Source organism: Heptranchias perlo, chromosome 44 (genome assembly GCF_035084215.1).
Source record: "Heptranchias perlo isolate sHepPer1 chromosome 44, sHepPer1.hap1, whole genome shotgun sequence".
In the NCBI taxonomy this organism is placed as follows: domain Eukaryota; kingdom Metazoa; phylum Chordata; class Chondrichthyes; order Hexanchiformes; family Hexanchidae; genus Heptranchias; species Heptranchias perlo.
Window position 1 is genome coordinate 2,489,415 of NC_090368.1, and position 21,846 is coordinate 2,511,260.

General features: G+C 41.9%; 1 protein-coding gene across 2 annotated transcripts in view; it reads left to right on the forward strand.

Moving 5' to 3' along the window:
• Positions 1–20,902, forward strand: part of LOC137306589 (regulation of nuclear pre-mRNA domain-containing protein 2-like) — a 67,338-nt gene extending 46,436 nt beyond the window's left edge. For both annotated transcript variants that reach the window (XM_067975883.1, XM_067975884.1), the window contains 2 exons: positions 4,026–4,241; positions 5,940–20,902. In XM_067975883.1, coding sequence (XP_067831984.1) covers positions 4,026–4,241; positions 5,940–9,028 — 3,305 coding nt within the window. In that variant the 3' untranslated portion in view covers positions 9,029–20,902. The remainder of the gene's footprint in view (positions 1–4,025; positions 4,242–5,939) is intronic.
• Positions 20,903–21,846: the final 944 nt, after the last annotated feature.

Sequence of the window (21,846 nt, forward strand, 5' to 3'; positions counted from 1 at the left end):
CCACCTCAGCCTTTTTTGGGGGTTCAGGTGGCTGTTGAAGATCCCATGGCACTACCTAACGCAAAGCAGTGAGTTCCTGTGTCCTGTCCAACAACCCACCCTCAATCAACACCACTAAAAATGCATTAACTGGTTATTGTTATTTGTGAGATCTTGCTTTGTGCAACATGGCAATTCTTCGAATATTAAGCGGTTGGAGAAGTTTTTGAGAGATGTGATATGGTGCTTTATAAATATAAGTCCATTTATTTTTTTGAGCTTGATTGTTGAGAGTCAGGGAAGTGGAATCTTCAGCCAGTAAATTAAATACATCCTTGGAATAAGTTTTGTCAGTTTCAGTCCAGTTCCTTGTGGACATCAGACCACAGGAAACAGATGCCATAATTCAGCACTAATCACCAAATTGTCAGCCTCTGAAAGAGGGCACAGAAAGGTTGATATGGGAAATTGTCACACTGATGTACTCTCTTCTGAGGATGCAGCTGAGTCACATTACTGGTGCAAAGTAGAGGGAGCTTTACTCTGCGTTTAACATGGGCTGTACCTGATCTGAGAGTGCTAAATAATGACACTGGATGCTTGTGTTATAGTTTGGAATTTTTTCCCCCAACATCTTTCTCGTATTTAAAGCTGGACTATAGTTTGCAAAAGCAGACTGTGCTATGAACTGAAACCTGTGTCTTTATTTTCTGTCACGTATAGGTTGGTGTAGCCCAGGTCTAACAATTACAGTAAATCACTCACTGTAGATTATGTGGGATGATCAGTACATTAACTCATCACCTCAGAAATGTGGGAAAGCACCACACGGCATACAGGCTAAGACTACTGTTCAGATTTATTTATATACTTGAGCAGAAAAATTGGTATGGTACAATTTATTACAAAATCCAGCTCATTCTAATACAAACTGGATTGACTTTAAAAACCAAGACAGTATCCAAAAGTCTTGCAGCACCTCTCTTGGTAACACAGTCTTGATAGTGCAGGCATAAGATGATTTGTGACCGAGTTCCTATTCACCTCCTTGCAAAAAAGAGGCTGGGTGAATAGAAGACTGAAGATCCTGAGAAGGAGCCTGGATTAGAGCAGTCACTTTGAAGATTGTCCTTAACAAAAGACATCTGAGCAGGTACCCACCACAGTAAACAATGAGTTTATGGTCCAGGATTTCCTCAATGATGTCCACAGTATGATAACCAACAGCCATCAATCACCAGAATGTGTTCGCATTAAATGGCCCTGCGGGGAATCCCGTGAACACTTAACAGTGTGATAGCCCAACGTGGATTGACCAATTTGGGAAAGATGTCCCAATTGAGTTAAGTTGACCAGTATAATGAGGAAAGGGCTCTTTACACGGGCATCCCAGCAAGGCAACTGGCTGAAGGCATTTTTGATTTGGTCTTACCATAACTAAAAGTCATTACATATATAAAAAAATATAAAGACAAAAGTTCCCCTGTTCATAGTTTGAAATGGGGAAACATCGATTTTGGCCTTTCAAGCGTGGGTTACACCTGGAGAGTTATAGATCACCAGGGTGAAGTAAAGTGATTACAGATCTGTGAAATGTCCCTCACCTTTACAAGCACTAAAGCCTCTAAGCAATAACTATACCATCATGTCCAGTAATGTGTCTCAGATCTAATCATATTAGTTGTGGCAGGGAGGTTTTCGCAGTTCACGTTAAGACTATGATTAGACATATGCTTGCACTTCCATCCGTTTTATTCAGCCTGATAATGAGCTGCTGACGGTAATCAAAAAAAAAACCTGCCTTTAGAATTCTGTCCTTCAGTGAATTAAAAGGTTGTCTCTTCTGTAATTATTTTGTGGAAGAGGAGATAAAAGAAACCTTAGAAACATAATTATTTGTTATTGGGCAATAAACCATTCCATGTAAGATTACTCCTTATCAATGAGCGTTTTATTTCCAATTTACTCCATCTACAGATTTTCTGCCTCCAGAGTTTACTTCAAATGGACTAAATTCTTCTATCAGAAGGTGCTATTGGACCATACAAACTACAAGGTCCCAGAATCTGTTTCGGGTATAGTGATAGGATGGCTGCTATTAATCTCGGTGCTCAAGGTCATGGGTTCAAGCCCCACTCCAGAGACTTGAGCACATAATTTAGACTAATGCTTCAGTGCAGTACTGAGGGAGCGCTGTGCTATCGGAGGTGCCGTCTTTCAGATCAGGTGTTAAACTGAGGCCCTATTTGCCCACTTGGGTGGATGTAAAGATCTCATGGTGCTATTCGAAGAAGAGCAGAGGAGTTCTCCTGGTGTCCAGGCCATTATTTATCCCACAACCACCATCACTTAAAAAGAAAAACACATATCTGGTCATTTGTCTCATTGCTGTTTGTGGGACCTTGCTGTGCATAAATTGACTTTCAAGTTTCACTACATTACAACGGTGACTACACTTCAAAAGTACTTTGTTGACTGTGAGGCACTTTAGAACGCCGTGAGGTCATGAAAAGTGCTGTATAAAGCCCCAAATGAATGCAAGTTCTTTATTCCTTTCCTCCTTCCTTTCTTCCTGGGCTAGGAAGGGGCTTCTGCTGCTGAATGCTTTCCAGTGACCACAGCTGGAGAGTGTGTGTGTGGGCATCAGGTGAGCCCAGGATTGGGCTTGGCTATGGTGCCCCTCCAGGGTTAAACATCTAGGTTCACACATGGAAAAATGGTCAAGTGAGCGAGCTACTGGAGAGTGGTCAGCACCTGTAGCTCAGAAACAGTCAGTGCCTTCAGGAGAGTCTAGGAGTGGGAGGGAGGGGTGAGGGGAGGGGGGAAGGAAGCAGACAACTTCAAGTTTGATTTCTAAGACCCGTATCTTTGAGAGTTGCTGTGCTTTTTAGGTTTGCACCCATTGTTGTTTGGAAGTGTTTATCCCTGTGTCCTTTACAGAAATCGGATCAGTTAGTAACAATGGCCAGGAAGTGAATCGGGATGCAAATGAGTTTTTTTTTCTTTCTTGGCAACTTGAATTTGTTGTGAACAGATGTGGATTGTACAGACTAAATCGGAACTGACCGTCCAATTGTTAGAAACGTCTCTGGCTGTTAGGTATGCTTTACAGTTTCTTATCCTTTTAATGAAGACGCAGGTAGGTTCGGACAAATCTCGAAGGTATTGCTGCACTTTGATCCAAAATTTTTTAAAATTCCCCAATTTTTCTTTCCAGTGTTCTACAAAGCATGGTCCATATATCTGGCATTGCAGAACCAAACGAGAAATGCTAATGTTCCAGGGCTGTGGGTAGGATTTCAGCAAAGTGTAATGTTGGGCATGTGAAATGTTGCTGCTATGTCCAGTTGAACTGTAACAAACAGGTTTGGTTTCTTCCAAACATGGGTTGTGTCTCTCGAGAGCATTTTGAGCTGCGGATTGGGAGCAATTTGAGGGGATGAATTAATACAAGAAGCACATTACACAACTTTTCTTCCCTTTGTATTGGTGCCAATATGGTAATTAGTGAGACCAGACTCCGCTGGGTGAGCTGAGCTCAGCAGACGTCAATTGAAGAGCTACAGCTGGTCTTAGTGCTCCTGGGGGGCTATGGAGGAGTGGAGGTAAATCAGACAACGTCCCACTCCTAATCACTATCCATTGACCTCTGCAGGAAAATACGAGCGAGGGACAACAGGATCAGGCCTTGTGTGATGCCTCCCCCATAGTCACACGTGAATGGCCCCTTTCTAAATTCACATGTGAATCCTGCCCCTCTGGTGAGGTACAAGAGGGCGGTCAGCCAGCACCTGTTCCCCTAGCAAGTATCAGCACCTTTGGGGGGAGGGGTTAGTGACAACACAGGTATTGCACTTCAGGGTAATGTTTTACGTGAGATGGCACCAATCTATCTGTGAACCTTTTTTTTTTAAAACTCGTTAAGTCTCTCAAAGGACTAAATTGCACTGAAATCTTGTTTAATCGTTTTAAACTTTGTTGCTGCATTATTTTGCACAGCTTACTGAACATATCAGATTTTTCTTTTCTCTCCCTCTTGTCTGCAGTCAGCCCAGTGATTGGTCAAACGTCTGTGCCTGCAGTAACATCAGCGGCTTCTTCTGGTGTGCAACTCAATAGTGGTCTAAAGGCCCCCATTCAGAAGCCTTCTCCAGTTACTCCCAATCCTCTGGCAAGCATCCTGTCAAAAGTTGAATTAACTCCGGAGAGTATCCTGTCAGCGCTCAGCAAGACCCAGGGGCCCTCTGCTCCAGCTCTGCAAGGTAAAGCTAGGGAGCTGCATGAAAACCATCTGAGCAGACCCTGATTCCCTCCCAGCGCCAGTTGGTCTATGCTCAGCACCTCTTGACACCGAGCCCCTGAGACCGATAACTTCAAACCCAGGCCCTCCCCTTGGGTTAATCCTCCCAAGCTCCAAATATACACCACCCTAAGACACATTGCATCATTTCCTAATTTTAACTCACTCTTTCCCAGGATCTCAAATCCGTGGTGCTCTTCAACTCCCTTTGTCTTCCCTTCCTCCTATAATCCACAGGCTTTTAACACCAATTTTTGTGTCACCTGATTGCTATTTTTTGATTTTTATTTTGCTGTTTCCTTATTCTTTTGAACCTTGGTGGTTTCTTGCACTATGCTTCCTGACCCTTCTCCTGGGTTTCTCAATTTAAAAAAAAATTGCAGAATTAAATTGGCTGCATTCTGATCTTTGATAATCAGCCTGTTGTCAACCATCCACTAGGTAGTGCATCTCAGGATAGTGGAACCTTTAACCCAACTGAAGAAAAATTGCCGCAATGTTGGTTTCCCTTTGTGCAAGTAAGCCTCCTCAGCATAAAGAGGTGTTGCTTGTTGGAGTCTGCAGCACATCCGCTCACCTGCTCTCACCTTCAAATCCTACCACAGCTTTGCGCCCCCTTACCTCCAGCCCTATATCTTGCTTCTGTTACCTCGACTCGACTTTTGCAATGCTCTCCTGGCCGGCCTCCCAACTTCCACCCTCAGTAAACTTGAGCTCATCCAAAACTCTGCTGCCCATATCCTAACTCGCACCAAGTTTCATTCGCCCATTACCCCTGTGCTCACTGACCTACATTGGCTCCCGGTCTGGCATTGCCTCAAATTTAAAATTCTCATCTCTGTATTCAAACCACTCCATGGCTTCGCCCCTTCCCTGTCTCTGTAAACTCCTCCGGCCCTACAATCTTCCAAGATCTCTGCGTTCCTGCAATTCTGGCCTTTTGTGTATCCCCGACTCCCCTCGCCCAACTATTGACGTCCGTGCCTTCAGCTGCCTAGACCCTAAGCTCTGGAATTCCCTCCCTAAACTGCTCCACCACCTCTCTCTCTACATTTAGGACATGCCTTAAAACCTACCTCTTTGACCAAGCTTTTGGTCACCTATCCTAATATCTCCTCCTTTGGCTTGGTGTCTTTTTGTCTGATTACACTCCTGTGAAGCGCCTTGGGAAGTTTTACTATGTTAAAGGAGCTGTATAAATGCATGTTATTGTTGTACCCCATATTCTTCTAATTTGACTCTATTATGAATACAGCCTTCCCTTCTCCATCTCCTTCCACCTTCCATTGGTGGCAGAGCCATCAAAGCTTCCACACACGAGTATTTCCTTTCAAATCCATCTGACATTTTTTTCCCACCTTCAAAGCCTCCTCAAAGCTTTCAAGTATCTTCCCGCAACTCCTCCTTTAGAACCTAACCTCCTTCCTTATGTGAAGCACTTCAGGATGTTTTGCTACGGTAAAGGTACTGTATAAATGCAGTTGTTAGGATGGACACAGAGAAACGTAACAACGGGCAATTAAAGTGTATTTTTTAACTTAACAACTTTAATCTAATGCCCATTGTTTTTTCTGGAACCAAGGTGAAAGGTTTAAAATTAATCTGTGGGTCTACAAAAAACCGTACTGAAATATTCTTTTTTTTTTTCCCTTGTTATTAGGTCTTTCGTCATTGCTTCAGAGTGTGACAGGAAACGCTTCTGTCCCATCCAGCAGTGCAACTCCAAGCATTTCTACCCCAGCAGTGACGAACGTCACCAGTCCAATGGACAAAAATGTTCCCATTATTAATGCCAGCACTCAGTCTTTGATTCAAGGGCTTATTGGTTGCTCTCCAAATTCACCTGCATCAGAAGTTTCCTCTGCTTCTTCAGTGAACTCGGCCCCAGTAAACCATAGCCCTGCTCTGTCCAATACAAGCCTGAAGGCACCAGCCAACACTACTGTGCTCGAAAGTTCCCTTCGCAGTACTACCTCTGCATCAAGAGGAAGCTTGACCAGTCACAAGGCATCCACTGAGGCAGTCACAGCCCAAATGGAGGCAGAGCCATCCTCACCATCAAGTTTGGAGTTGAAAATTCACAACTTTCTGAAGGTTAATCCAGGCTTTAAGGCTTTAGATCTGAATATCCCTCTTCTCAGCAATTTGGGCTCCAGTGACTCTAAGAGTCTGCTGCAGCCTTCAGAAGGTAATCGTAATCCCAACAGTACCATACTAGACAACCAGGATGGCACGCCAGTCAGAGATGAGCGAGGTGGAACTCCTACCCAGGATGAAATAATGGACAAACCAGCAACCACAGGCACTATTGATCCAATGTCCTTACTGTCTAAGCTAATCAGCCCGCCCTCCTCTTCGACCAGCAGCACAATATCCCCCCCACTTTCACTCCCACAAAACAGAGATTCTGGTTACTCAGAGATTTCCAATACAGTGCCTTCTTACCAAAGCAACGCTTCATATAACCGTGGAAGGGGTCCATTCCCTTCCTCCTACAAACCTTCAGAGATGTGGGAAGAATCTTCTCCCCACAGAGACTCTCCTCAAGAACAGTTTTACTCTGGTGAATCCTGCACTGATTTTGACTACGCTGGACCACCTCCTCCTTCAGTTTCCACTTTGGTGAAGCAGCCCCCAAAATCTATTCTCAAATCAAACAAACCGGCAGATCAGATGCAGAGTCCCAATGAATACCAGTCCATTTCTACCAGTTACAGTCGTCTAAAATCTGTTTTCTCCAAGCCCATGAAATCCATCCTTAAGAAGCAGGAAGTTTATGGCAGTAGGCCAAATAGTAGCAGAGGGTATGGGAATGATGAGCAGGGAGTTGAGCATGAGAATCTGCCTTCACCTGGTCAAAACAATCAGTTCTTCCGCTCAGAGTCTAATAACATCATATTACAGCCGTCCTTCTCAGATTTATCTCGCACAGGGCCACTTCAGAAAGCATTTTCTGACTCTCTCTGTTCTGCCCCTTCCCGACAGCCTTCCTCTTCACAAAGTGCTGCACCTGGTTCTTTTAGCCGTGCATCTGTCACCAACATTGAAAAAGCTGTAACGCTAGGCTCTCCTGTCTCTGCCACTTCGACCATAGAGTTTAAAAACATGTTAAAAAATGCCTCTCGTAGGCCTACTGATGACAAGCCTTTAGAAAGTCCCATTAGTCCTGCTCCAACAGGAGGCTTGAGCGAGAAAGGGAACCTACCAGTTTTTGGACAATCTGCGATTGCAGAGCATGCAGATGGAGAGCAGCATTGTATAGAGACTCGTGTATCTACATCAGATTTACCCGAGAGCATAGAGGAAAAAGGAGCCCCCATAGAGACACTAGGTTCCAGTACACCATCGGCTGGGAGGCTGATGTTTGGAGAGCCCATCCAGACGCTGGACTCCAGCCGAGGGTCAGGCAGAGGCAATATGAGTCATGGGAGAGGGGGGTCCAGGAGCAGTTGGTTTGAACAGAGTGAAAGCATTTCAGACTTTGACGATGATGATTCCTCTATTGATGTTTCTGAGATGACTCAAGGTGTCCCTCCCAGCTTTAGAAACCAGTTCGAAGAGCACAGACTCCAGTTCCCAGACACTTCAAACAGCTTTAGAGACAACAGCTTTAACACCCCCTTTGAAAGGCAGACTCAACAGATTGGACTTCCTCCTGGTTCACTGCATGATCATATTGGGCCACCCCCCGTTCCACCCAGAGACCACATTGGACACCCACCTGGTCCTCCACCAGACCACGTTGTACTTGCCCCATGCCCCCCACAAGATCACGTCGGACCACCTCCTGTTCCCTTGCGGGATATTGGACTGCCTCCTGGGCCCCCGCGAGATCACATGGGTCTACCCCCAGGTCCGCCTCCTGTTTCACACGATCATCTAGGCCCTCCTGGCCCACCTCAGGAGCACCTGGGTGTCTCATCAGGTTCCCTAAGAGACCATGGTTCATTCCCTGGTCCTCCACAAGACCTCAGTGGTCCACCTCCTGTTCCTTCCCACGACCAAATTGGGCCGCCACGGGACCATGTTGGACCACCTCCTGGAACCCCCGTTGACCACATTGGGCCGCCCTCTGGCCCTCCGCCTGACCGCTTTGGCCCTGGTCTACCGCCTGGCCCCCCTCCAAGGGATCACCTAGGGCCCCCTCCAAGGGATCACCTTGGACCTCCTCCTGGTCCCCCTGTGCCGCCTCCTGGCCCTCCTCCCCGTGATCACCTCGTGCCACCTCCTGGCCCTCCTCCCCGGGATCACCTCGGGCCACCTCCCATTCCCCCTCCTGGGCCCCCTCCTGGTCCTCCTCCAAGGGATCGTCTTGGACCACCTCCTGGCTCCCTTCCACAGGATCACCTTGTCCCGCCTCCCGGTCCTCCTCCAAGGGATCAGCTTGGCCCACCTCCTGTCCCTCCCCCACAGGACCTCCTTGGTCCATTGCCTGGATCTCCAAGAGACCTCCTTGGCCCATTAGCTGGACCCCCAAGAGAACTCCTTGGCCTGCTGCCATGCCCCCCAAGAGACTTCCTTGGCCTACCCACTAGGCCTCCAATGCAAAGGTCTCCGAGAGATTACTTTGGGCCACCCTTTGGACCCCAACGAGATTACAGTGGTCCTGGTAGATTCTTTCATAGAGACTTCAGAGGGTCCTTCAGGCCTAGAGAACCTTTTCAAAGTGGAAAACGACCTGGCTTGCCATATGGGAGTCCCCCTTTTTCCAATGCTCCTAAACGACCGTACATGCCTCCACGGTATTGAAAAGGAAAGCAGCAGACAAACATGAATGTTCTGTATTGGGGATTATGTGAAACTCTTACTTCATCTCTGACCCATGCTCACTAAGCAACTCTGGTCATAGTGGCAAAAGTTCAGCATGGTGCTTTTAGGTCATCTACATGTCTTTTTGTGTCCTAGTCTGTTCTCCCTCCTGGTTCCTCTCCTTTTCCTCCACCAGCCCTCCCCAAAGCTGACCTGCTGTGCTAGGTCAAAGGTATATAGGTTAACTTTTCACTACAGTGTCATTACAAACTACTGCACGACAAGGTTCCATCAAAAAACCTTTGAAACTTCAGTGATGCATAGAAATCTTTCTTGGAGCTAGACAACCACTTACTTTTACACAAAGTAAAACTTTTATATTAATGCAAAAATCGTCATAAATACAGTCTTAAGATGCTGTAGCTTCTCTCCAGACCCTTGCTATTTTGTGTTTGTTGTTTTTAATTACAGTTTTACTTTTGTACCAGTTGTGGAGGAAAAAAAGTGGTTAAACGCAAATGGCAAATGTCTCTGTCGTCATTGAAAGTGTTTGTGAAGATGCCCCTGGTTACTTGTGTACAATCAAGTTTCAGCTCCAGACTTTTAAAACTTGACAACACGCTGTTTTGACTTTGTGTCATGGGTGCCATCCCCTTGTAGAGGGTTGCCTGTTGCTTGCATCAGTCGACTTCAGCAGGCATGTGTGGCCGGGGATGCGTTACGTTTACAATCCATTGCCTGCACATTGGGGATTGTTCCTTGTGTGCCAATCGCTAAACTTTTTTTTTTAAACATATGGATGTGTGCAGCATCAGCCACTTAGCTGAATATTGGGATCGTCCCATGTGTCGATTGTGTGATATTTTGATGTAGGAATTTTTTAAAAAATGTAAGCTTCCCCGGCTCCTCCCACCCCATTTTAATTTTTTCTCCACAGCACCCCCTTCAGCCACAAGGATGGAGCGTCTTCCCCTTGGCAATATCAGTGCTGCTCGTTAAGATGCCAAGGAGAGGGAGGGCACGCTTATGGTGGAATGAGAAGCGCACTGCCCTGGTTGTCCTTCCCAGAAGTGGGAATGGTGGAAGATGCTCCATCTAATAACCTGGTTGATAACCTAACGCGACTCCCAGCAATCAAGGCAAGAAGATGAAAAGCATAGTGGGCAGGACTGGAACCTGTGGACTGGGCTCAGTTACCTGTTACACTACCAGGCCACAATGAGATTTGCAGTGTTTCTAATGACAGTGTAGTAAAAATTTGATTCATATCATTGGTCTCCAAAAAGATGGTAACTCCTTGGAATAAACATTCCTCGGGCATATTACGAGCTTTTTATAATAGACTGACCAACCAATGATATTAGGAGGCCACATAAAACCTAATTTTGTGCAGTTTGTTAAGAGTTTGATTATTTCTATCCAAGGCTGGTGAAACAGTTGATCAGCCATTAAGCTACCCAATGTGCTTTTGTTTGCCTTTTTTCTTTGACTCATTCTTTACCAGTCACCGTTCTGTCAAACTGACGTGCTTGACCTGGAGGAGCGCCCTTGCTGAATAACACTTGTTCTGTTTATATATATATATATATATATATATTTAAAAAATAAATGGAGGGGAGGGGAGGGGAGGATAGGGGAATGGGGACACTACCAAGCAGTGACTGGAGCAGCTTTGTAAAACATTGACTTTTATGACCAGTCTGTTTCAGAGCTCGTTTTGCTTAATTGAAGGTGACTTTGAAGAAATACAATGAATCGAGGTGGATACAGTGTAACCAGACTTGGTTCCATACAATCCAGTTCACGTTTTGTGCTGACGCTGAAGAACCGCTGTTAGTAACTGAGTTTTGACTTTTTTGAAAAATATATCTATATATGGATATATATATAAATAAATACACACACACACACACACACACACAATTAATGGTTACTCCCAGATGAAATGTACAATGTTGTATGTAGCAAGAGAGATTAAAAAAACTTTTTTTGTTTCCTGAATTAAAAAGTGAAGATCAAGTTCTCCATTTTTTTTTCTTAAGAGTTTGTAAACGTTTAGCAATTTTTATTAATTCTACATGACAAATGAAATTGCATTCAATGTGAAGTTTAAGCTGTGAAGACCCCTTTCGAGTTTCGCTCCTGGAGCTATGTTGTACAACTGTGCTGATTTGTCACCACTTCTTGATGACACCATTTTTCGAGTGAATATAACTTCACTGGAGGGAAAGGGTAACTTTATAGATCCAGTGGTATCCAGAAAGCGAAACATACTTCTGTAATATATGTTGTCTGGTTAACGCACTTAGACTTATATGTCTTCACTAATGGTGTTGGAAACAGTCAAGCTGAGTGAAAGACTTGCCTGCTTTTAGAGAAAAAACTGAAATGCTTTTGGAAATGACCTGTAATTACTTTAATAAACAAAAAACTAGTCTAATTCTTTTTGAGATGAATAAGGATTCAGCATTTTGCCGCAAGCAGTGAACCTTTACTTGAATGTTACTTAGGTGGGAGGGGTCAGTGAAATCTTTTTTAAAGACCTGTATAAATTTGCTTGTGTCTGCATTTGGCTCAATGTAGTATTTGGGTTTTTTTTTCTGCCTAATCTACAAATACATATTAAAACTGACATGTGAAGTAGCCTGGTACATCTAAAAGTGGAGTACCGTGTTCCAAATCCAAGAGTTGTGAAGTTGATTTGCAGCCTTGACTTTATTTTGAACACACTAGCCCTTATTGGGCAAGTTTTCCATTTCTTGGCTGGGGCACTAGCTGGTACTCCATCCAACAGTACGCTGTACAGTCTTTTGATGTGGAGGATAGAGCAAAATGCAACTGCCCGCATTGGACATATGCTGCAGGACAAGAGCTGCACTGGTCACCGGCTATGGAGTGACATAGCTGTAGAAAATGTGCCGCCTAGATGTACAGCTGGCATTGTCCATCAGCCAGAAGGAATAAGCTTAGCCACATGAAATAGTAGAAAGGAATCTTTAAAAAAAAAGGAAGTTCAAGGCTAGAGCTTCTAAGCACCGTAGTGATTGTTTTTCAATCCCTTTGATGGAGTTGGCCACAGATTCAGATCATTACTGTCATGCCACCAGTGGCACATATGCTTGTGGGGATCTTTGAAAGTTTTCGGTTGACAAATGGAGTGTCTTGCCTCAGGTGGACGAAAAGCTGACCTATGTCTAGCCTAGTAGAAAGTGCACTGTCCACTGATAGAGTGCAGTATGTTATAATCATTGTGAAGAAGCCTGAGACCTCCAAAGATTTTCTGCATGGAAACATTCTTGTGCTCATACGTGTCCAACCACTACACAGTCACTAATGACAGGGGGAACCAGTAACAGGAGCCTGGGTAATGTGGGAATTGTAGGTAATTTCTTGAACTGTAGAAGTAATTCTCATTGGGTCTAAATCAGTAGCAAGGTTTTTGCTGAAGATCTGACTAATGGATTCATTGGAGTCGGTGAATAACTGCAGAAACCATTTTGCTACACATATGATCGTAATTTAGTACTAATTTGATACCCCAGCCTCTACCACATGACATTTGTTTGGAAAACCAACCAAAGTGTTGCACATGGCCTATGTTTTACTCTCTCTTTTCTTACTGCTGCAAGATATTTTACATTGCACACATTCAGCTACTTAATACACGCCACTGTGATCTTTGGCTAGGAAAGCAGTTAAATGGAGCAAAACTTTACCATTTGCCTTTTGTAGTCAGCTTTCTTAAAAAGAGGAAGAAAAATCTTTAGTATACTTGACTTGTGGATAATGTAATTTTAAGGTGCAGATGTGAGGCTGTAATTGAGAAGGGTTCAAATTGCCAATTCCCCTTCAAATCTGGTCTTTAGATTTAATGTGCAAAATTTGGCTGGCAAATTAAAAATTCTCACGCTACAGTTACTTTCTCTTCATAGTTGTGATGTCTTCCCTCTGGTTCTGCCGACAAAGGGATAGGGTTGCATTTATGTTGGCATTTCTTTTCCAATCTGCTCAGACCCGCAGCATAATGCATTCTTCTTAAGGTACTTACTATCTTGCTGATGGATATCTGTGCTCATTTCAACAAGATATTAGGTTCCCTGCTGCTTGTTTTCCTCCCCCTCCTTTGTGCTGACTTGGCACTCAAGTGCAAAATTTTGATCTTCCTAGCACTGAGGTTTTACTTTCCATTTTTGGACTGAATTTGTTTCTAATAAAGAAAATTCCCTCATTCATTCCTACAAGGTGTAATGACCAACCTGTCAGCAACACTTGGCTTTTCTGCTTGTCATCTGGTGCCAACTCATCCTTATTATTGAGTGTGGGTCTCCAATTCATAAATGTTTCGCACAACTGCATAGGTATTCAACTTTGGCTTTTGAATCACTGTCAATGGGACGTCAATGGCGATATAGATTTGCAGTCCCCTTGGCACATGGGATGACTGGATATTTTGTTTCAAAGCTTTTTTTGGCTAGGCACAAACTCCTTAAGAACAAATGTCTTCACTTTCAATTATAAACGTGGATACCTACTTCTGTAACTTTTACACTTTTCTGACAGAGTGCCTGCCCTTCTGAATATAATACAGATTATGAGCCAAATGCCCATGTCTAGGTGGCTGTCATTTGGAATTCAGAGCAGGTGATGGAGGAACACCTCCAAACTTTCAAAGTTCCCATGACGAACGAGGAAGACCTTGTACTGAGTGGATGCATTTGTTTTGCAACCTCCCATGAAGCCAATTTGATCCTGTTTCATTGATCAGCTGTTAATGCTCTTTGTATCAGTTTTGCACATTTAAATTGGGGTGTAAGGGCATAATACTGTGCACAAAATTGCCAGTTACCTACCTCTATGATTTACTGTTGCATTTTATGAGAGATTTGTGCTCAACCTATATTCTCAGAATATAGATGTAAACAGTTCAGTCCATATTTGGAGGAATACACTGAAACTGGACCTTCAGATCACTTACGATGTCTTCAATACTAGGTCTTGGTTATTCAACAGTTTTGGATCTACAAGTTGTCCAGACTTGTTTGATCTCTGGGCGAAGGGAGATTGAAAAGCATTTTGACATTAAGTCTTGATCGTTCATCTTGGCTGTGGTTAGTCACCAACAGCTTTGAGTGTGGTATACTGGAGTTATTAGTTCACTGTTCAATATCTTTTTGTGAAGTGACCTCCTCTGGCTGAACTTTGGAAAGAGCCCTCTTTCCATCAGGGGGCTCAGAAAACTGGTCGTCTAATTGATTAGACCTTTGGCCTCAAGTTTTTATTAAGGATTATATACATCAATTTGCAATTATATAGCACTTTTAACACAGTAAAACATTATACAGATATTTTCATCTGTCATCCTTTTGAGTGGTAGACCCAAGCACTTTCCTTCTGAAGATCCTTTTCCATTTTCTGATTGATATTCTTTTAACTACTGCTTGAAAAGATCCTCTTAAGCAGGAAGAGCATTCAGTATCGACTGCCATTAGGATTTGTTGGGACAATGAAAAGCTATTGTGTTTGAGTCCTAGATTTTAGAACATCATTGCCAAAGTTATACTTCCTCTTTTCATGGAATTGACAATTCATAATCCCCATCAATATCTTCTCCAGGCAATAGTTTGTCTAAAAAAATGTAACAGATCTAGTATCAGGAGCCATAGAATGTATACCTTGAGAAGTGATTACTCCTCAATTTTTCTGTTACAAAAGTTGGCAAGGGCTTGTGGCTTATCTTGTCTTAAGATGTTTGCACAAACCTGCCTGTATGGGCAAATTCATGATCCACGTGAGCTTCACCAAAACAATGGAGTGTCCATTTAAAAATAAATGTTACTTAAGCAAAATGTCCAGCCATACCAATATGCAAGCAAATAGAAAATTCTGGAAGCACTTTTTCTTAAATGCACATTTCTGCATTTTAGTTTGAAAAAAATGAGTGCCTGCAACTTAACAGTCAAAGGAGTCCTTTGGATTGATATTTGTGCCTCAAGCGTTCAGCCAAGATCTTGTTGGGCCCTTAACTCTCATCTGTGAGAAAGATAAGAGTTTGTGTTTACTCCTATCTTGAGTAGCTTTTAGCAAGAGAATGAAGGAATCTGTTGAAACCTTTAACCTGCCTGGAAAGATGTTCTGTTTTCCCAGTCCCTGATAATGTGAACAAGAGTGCCTGTAGGTGTATTCCTTTTTCTATGCTTCAGGGATATACCAGCAGCAGTTCATAATCTTGTACATTCAACCCTTTGTGTGTCATTGATGCACATTGCCTTAACCTTCACAAGTATTGGTGGATTGTGTTTTCAAGCAACTCAAAATTGGTGGACAAAACCTACCAATGAATTTCAAGGGTAATTCTAGATTGTAAAGGGAATGATACATGGATTGTGGGAGGATGGAGAATGTTTTGGACCTTCCTACAATAGTGGTTGCAGTGAAAAAAAATGAACAGAAACTTCTTCATGGGTATGGAAAGCTGGATCTTTACCATATTTCAGATATTCCATTTCTTACAAGGATGAAAACAGCAAAGTCTGTTTTCACTTTTACTTCTATTATTGTATCCTGTTATGACCATCAGTTAAGCTCATCTTTTCAAAGTGGGTCCTAGCCTTGATAATGCCCAAACTGTCGCACTAGTTTTAAATCAGCAATGGCGTGCTACATAAAGTTTGTCACTAAAAAGGCATTTTCCTGCTAGATGGAATGGTGAACTGCAAAGTTCTAATCATTGATTTTTCTCTTCCCTTCCCCATTTTACAAAGATGTTTCAGAATCCGGTTGTCTTTATCCTAGCATTGAATTCCATCCAACTTACATTGCCATCCGTGCTTGCAGAATTTTTGTCTTAATGTGTGCCAAATCTTGAGTGTAAAATGCACTCCTTGGATGGACTCTGGGATTTTCTCCAGACCCCAGTGATATTAGCAAGATAGGCTGTACACTTTCTATCAGGACTACAGCTACAACAGTCCATAATGTTCACTTGCACATTTAAGCCCAATAACAATGCTGTTTGTTTAAATAATAGAACAAAAAAAAACTCCTGCCAGTTCATTATTTGCTTCTTCTATAAGGCAGATAAATTAGGAAATCACAATCACTAAACAACAGCTCAAAATTGGGTTGTGGAAGGTTCCTATTTTACTGCATTTCTTGTCCATTCTGCATTAAGAATTACTGGAGGAATAGCTTCTGTCTATTGGTGGCTGTTTCCATTGGAGCAAATACATAGGACTACCATGCTGTTTTGCATGTTTCCTGCCACTGTTGTTAACCTTTCAAGGCGTAGCACGTTCAGAGTAAAGTCTTGGAACTGGTTGCAACTATGTGTAAATTCCTTTCTACAACACTTTTGCCCCCTTAGGTTACTTTTTTAAAATATTCATCATAATCCTTCAATGCTGCTTGATAAGCTGCACAGAAATATTGGTGTAAGTGTGGAATGAGTATGATTATATTGTAACCATCTCTGAAGAAGAGTCTTCCACACAAATACACAACTGTTCCAGTTTCCTTACTTTCCCACAATTCATCTTACTTATTTTCCTGTTTGGCACTCCGATTCTCTTTCTGAGGAGCATTGTTGAAAGCAGGATTTATATTGGGATAGTGTCCCATGGGGAGGTATTCTGCAAACCTGCAATTTCTAGGGAGCTGCCAGAGGCAAATTTAAAGTCAGAAGTGTCAGTGTGGAAAATGTGAAACCTACTCAGAGATCATTTAGTATGTCAGTTCATTCAACTAAAACTTTTAACAAGTTTTTAAAATATGGCACTGAAACCTTAGTGGGGATGATCTGACCAGTTTGCTTCTATCTACCTCATAGTCCCAATTAATTGGGTTAAATATATCAACAAATTCTGACATATTCTTGATGTGTTCATAGTGGCTATGGGTGACCATCACAGTTACTCAAAGACCTTGCACACTTGCCAATTTTCTTACATGTAACTTGGACTAAATTGCAGAAAGAGTAGCTGGGAGTGAGTGATGGCAGAGGGGTGAAGTCTTATTTTTCTTGTTTCCTGCCTAATTTGAACCATGAGATTAAATTAAAGCCCTGAAAACACTTTCTGGTGTCTGCACTTTTTCATTTTCCCTTTTGTGGTCTCCCTCTGTCACACACCTTTTCCAGTCAAAAACATGGGGCAGCCTGTTTGGAAGTATCTGCCAATGGCACTCTTGCTACCAGTCACTAAGAAGTCTTGGACGACACTTCTTCCATTCTCTTTCATCACCACATTGAAAATTCTAGGCTTAAATTGCTAACCATTTTCACTGCATTAGAACAACAACATGCTAAAGCATCGACTGTTCATAGCTAATTTTGATGCTTGCAGCACCCATTGGTGCAGCCAGCAAGAGTTGATGCCCTTCGTGACATACAAGACTATCAGTGGCCAACACTATTGCCTCAAGTTTATTGATCACTGGGAAATTCTGTGTCCCAAGTGTGTTATTTTCTAATTGTTGGAGCATCTTTTCACGTGCTCCCTGTTACAAAATAGTATTTTTTTATATAACTGCTTATTGGTGGTATGTTGGCAGACTGCATTGGCATACCATGGAGTGCAGTGTTACACCTTTGATTCCCAGTATGGTCAATTTTGTTTCTCAGTCACAGAGTTGCTAATCGGAGACCCTGGTGTTTTCTGGCAGGGAGGAGAAATTAGAGATGTAGTAACATTGACTGCTGTGCACTTCCTGATACTCAAATGTTAGCATACCACTGAGACCTAGAAACATACCTCTCCACTTTTGTTCTGAATTGCAGGATTGTGCATGATGGCTGGGGGAGAAGAGGCACTTTAATAAATATGAATTACTGCTTACTAAATTTTAAGAATTCTTAAGGAGTTTGGAACTGCGTGAGGAAGTTTAGAAATAATTTGGGAGCTATAGGCTATCCATCGGTTAAAGAGATGGACACATGAATAGTGGGCAATCATTTAAGTTGGAGATTAAAATTTGCCAATTTAAACATTTTGCAGCTTGTTAATCAGCTGGCAGGTATTAGTTGTTGTTAAATCTGCTGTTCCGGAATTCCAGCCCTATAATTGTGTGACATGAAGTTTGATTGTTTTGAAGAGATAGTCACTTTTGATCACCAGTGGATGCTGGGAGAAAGCTACCAGAAGCTGTGTCCAGCCACGCAGAGGTGTTGAGAAGCTGACTATTGTTTCAAACCAACTAATCAGGTGTGGTGAGGGAAAGTGAAACATTTAGAGGATTTTTTTTGTTCAGTGTTGCTTTATATTTTATTGAAAAATTGCTTATTACACACTGAAAAAAAAATTTAAATGATTATTCTTCTGGGCGTGGATGGGTGGCAGTAAATTCAAAGCCAGAACTAAAGAGAAGATTTTCTCTGGTTGTGTGTTGGGAACACTGAACATAATGGGAACATTTCCTTTGTAAATGATAATTTTTTGATGAATGTTCTACCTGTTAAAGCAGTATGACATTTTTTCTTTAATAAACACATAAGGCTATATTGTTACCCTCATCCCTCCAGAGAATACTTTTAAATCACTTTCTACAGGAAATGTGCTGCAAGGCTGCTCCTGCCCAGCAGTATAAACTTGAAACACAATTCTGGGGAGACACCATTGTATGTGTGTATTTCTTGTGTGAAAAAACATGACTTACTCAGATTGCAGATTAAACACACAGTGAGGTAAATTGTTCTGGACAGAATCCAAGATATTCCTATTTAAGCTTTGTTGAGGAAAGCATAGTTTTTTTCCCTCCAATTTCTCTTTCATTTTTCTGTCATTTTGTACTCTTCAATATTCTCATTTCTTTATCTTTCTCATGCGCTCTTCTTGTTTTCTTTCTCATTTTCTTTCTTCCCCTTGCTCTCCATTTTATCTCTTTCTTCCACCCTTTCATTTTCTCCCCAGTTGCTTCACGCCAGGTACCATTGGTACCTGTGGTTGAGAGGCTGATGGACAGATTGCTCGCAGGTCTCCTGCTTCTGGATTTAAGTGAGCAAGAGTGACCCAGGGATGACCTGATTTATACCCCCTTCCCTCCCAATTGTATGCAATTGCCTGGCCTGGCCTCTAGTTGGCAGCACTGAGATTAAGCTCTCAGAATCTAAGATGTGGGCAAACTCAAAGCTACACATGTGGTGCAATGTGTTGATGCTTCAACAATCCATGCTGCCTAAGGGAAGTTTATTTTAACTCTACCAGATCAAATAAATGAGAATTTCTCTTGACCTGTGGAATAATAATGTTCCAAGAACATAAACCTTTGGTAGCAATGCATTAACATCATCTAAAATCTGTCAACCATACCTTTCAGGTAATATCCACATTGGCTACTTTATTGCTCTGTATTTTATAGGCATTATCAAGTAGCAGGTTATTTTGCAGTAAGTTTGCAACATACAGGAACACCAACAGTATTGCAGGACCCTCAGCTTTGGCTAAAGATACCCTTGGCTGTACTGTTATATTGCCATGACATAATCAAGACCGCTGTCCATCAATTGGTGGTGGTGGTGAGGGCAAATAGCTCATTTATAACTACTGTAAATCAGGTAATTTTCATAGCAGATACATTATCATGAGCCATCTTAATGAAATATCCGTTGCTTTAATTCTGCACCTGGCCATTTTCATGCAATTTTTGAATAAATGCGACATAAACATTCAGTTTAATTTTCATGACAATAGGGCAGATACAAAAATACAGGATCGTATGGAAAATAACCTGATTTGCAGTTCATTATTGCAAAAGCAGGACTTTGGGACTTTTTTTTGGTTTTGAATCTACAGCCTCAAACCAACATGGAACAGCATGTGGCTATAACCCAGTGCTATCCCATGATTCTAGTATGTTTTGTTTGGAATAGGGGACCAGGAGAACAGTAAAAGGACTTGGGAAGGATCAATTTTGGCAATAAGATTTTGTGTGTGTATATATATATATATATATATAGTGTGTGTTTGTAAATATATAGTGTGAAATATGGATGGTTGGTTATTAGAAAGCTGAAATTTAATCTTGTGGTTCCAACATTGCAAATGACTTGAGCAAATCTTGGGTGCTTTATTTTTTGTAAAATTCTTGGGATGTCGGCAACACCAGCATGGCTACCTTTATTGCCTATCCCCAGTTTCCCCGAGGGCATTAGGAATCAGCCACGTGTAGGTCAGGTATCAGTGAACCAGTAAGGTTTTTATAACAGTCCAGTAGCTTTCATGGTTATTTTTCTGGAACGAACCAGATTTATTGAATTCAATTTTATAATGGTAGGATTTGAACACACAACTTATGCGTTTCTTGTTCAATACCTTAATGACTGCACTACTGTACCTGAGCTCTGAGATTAAATTACAGCCTTTCAATGCTCCCTACTGTCTATAATTTTTTAAAAAATTATAATGTCCTGTAGTCTTAATCAAAGAGACACCAATGTCAATGTCAGTTTAAAAAGAACTGAAATTTACATTGGCTGCACAGCTGTTTGATGTCATCATTGAGAATGAGTGTCACAGAAAAATATGTAATTAACTTTTTTTTTGCATTCTAAAACAAAACTAAAGAGCTTAGTGTATGTTCAGAATTTGTAATTATAATTTTGATAAAGGAATCCATTGCTGGTCAGAATTTGGAGGGGAAAAAGGTGAACGTTTGATATTAGTAATTTAAGTCAACGAGTTACTCTGTGAGGACTGGGACACTTTCCTAATTGCATGTCCTGTGTAGCAGTCACCACTGCATCGTTTATACCATTGCAAATGTTTACTTTATTGAAAAAGATATTTGAAAGTAGCAGAACATAACACACTTTGAACATATCAGTGTTAATGTTGGATCAAGATAGCTCTGTGCACACATTGAAATAAAATTTATTTTTATATATATATGACTTGCGTGCGTGTTTATTCTATATAACAGCTACTTTAATTTGTCAGCATTTTCCTGAAAATCATTGTGTTTCCCAGTCAGAAGATGGAAATCATACAGCCTTGTAACTTTGTGCCTCTGACATCACTGTGATGCTGCATGGTTATTATTATCTGATGTACCCAAATCTAAACTTTCTCCTTGCTGTCTAACTGCAGAGGCAATGCCAAAGGATGTCAACCTCTTGACTTTTATGGAGACACAGGTGAATCAAGTACTTTGGGAGCGTTTTAAATATAAATATAATCAGATTTTACTGCCCTTCTTGTTAGCAAAATTTTCTGAACAAAGGGAATCACATTTATTTAAAATTGTTTAAATGCAGCTTTGTAAATTATTATCTCTTTTTATATCTAACAAATTGCTTTTTTTTTTCCTCCTATGTTTGCAACTGAGTAGTTGCTGTGTATGTGCTGGGTTTCTGGTTTCTTATCCTTAATTTTACTGATGACTCCAGTGTTTCAAATGCGCTGGTTGAGAGTGGTAAGTTGCTTTTTTTTTTCAAGAATTTTAAAAAAAAAGGTTTTCACCTCCTCTCCTGAAAGCACTGACTTTTGCTGAGGTGTAGTTCCAAGGGCCCCGATAGCCCTCTGTGAACTCACCAAAGCAGCTGCTTTTTGTTTATAAGCTTAGACAGCATGTGTCAAGGCAATATTTGAGTGGGTTCATTGTAGTTGGGGCCCGGTCCTAATCTCAACTGACATCCATGTGTACACTTTTCAGCAAAACATAATGATCAGGAGTGGGAACTCACTGCTGAGTTAGCTTATCTCAGCAGTCGGAATATAACAATTGGTTTCGGTAGCCCTGCACTATGCAAAGGAAAAATAAGCCAGGGTTCCCCCTCTTGATAGGTGTCAGTCGTGGCTCAGTGGTAATGCTCTCTCTCACCTCTGTGT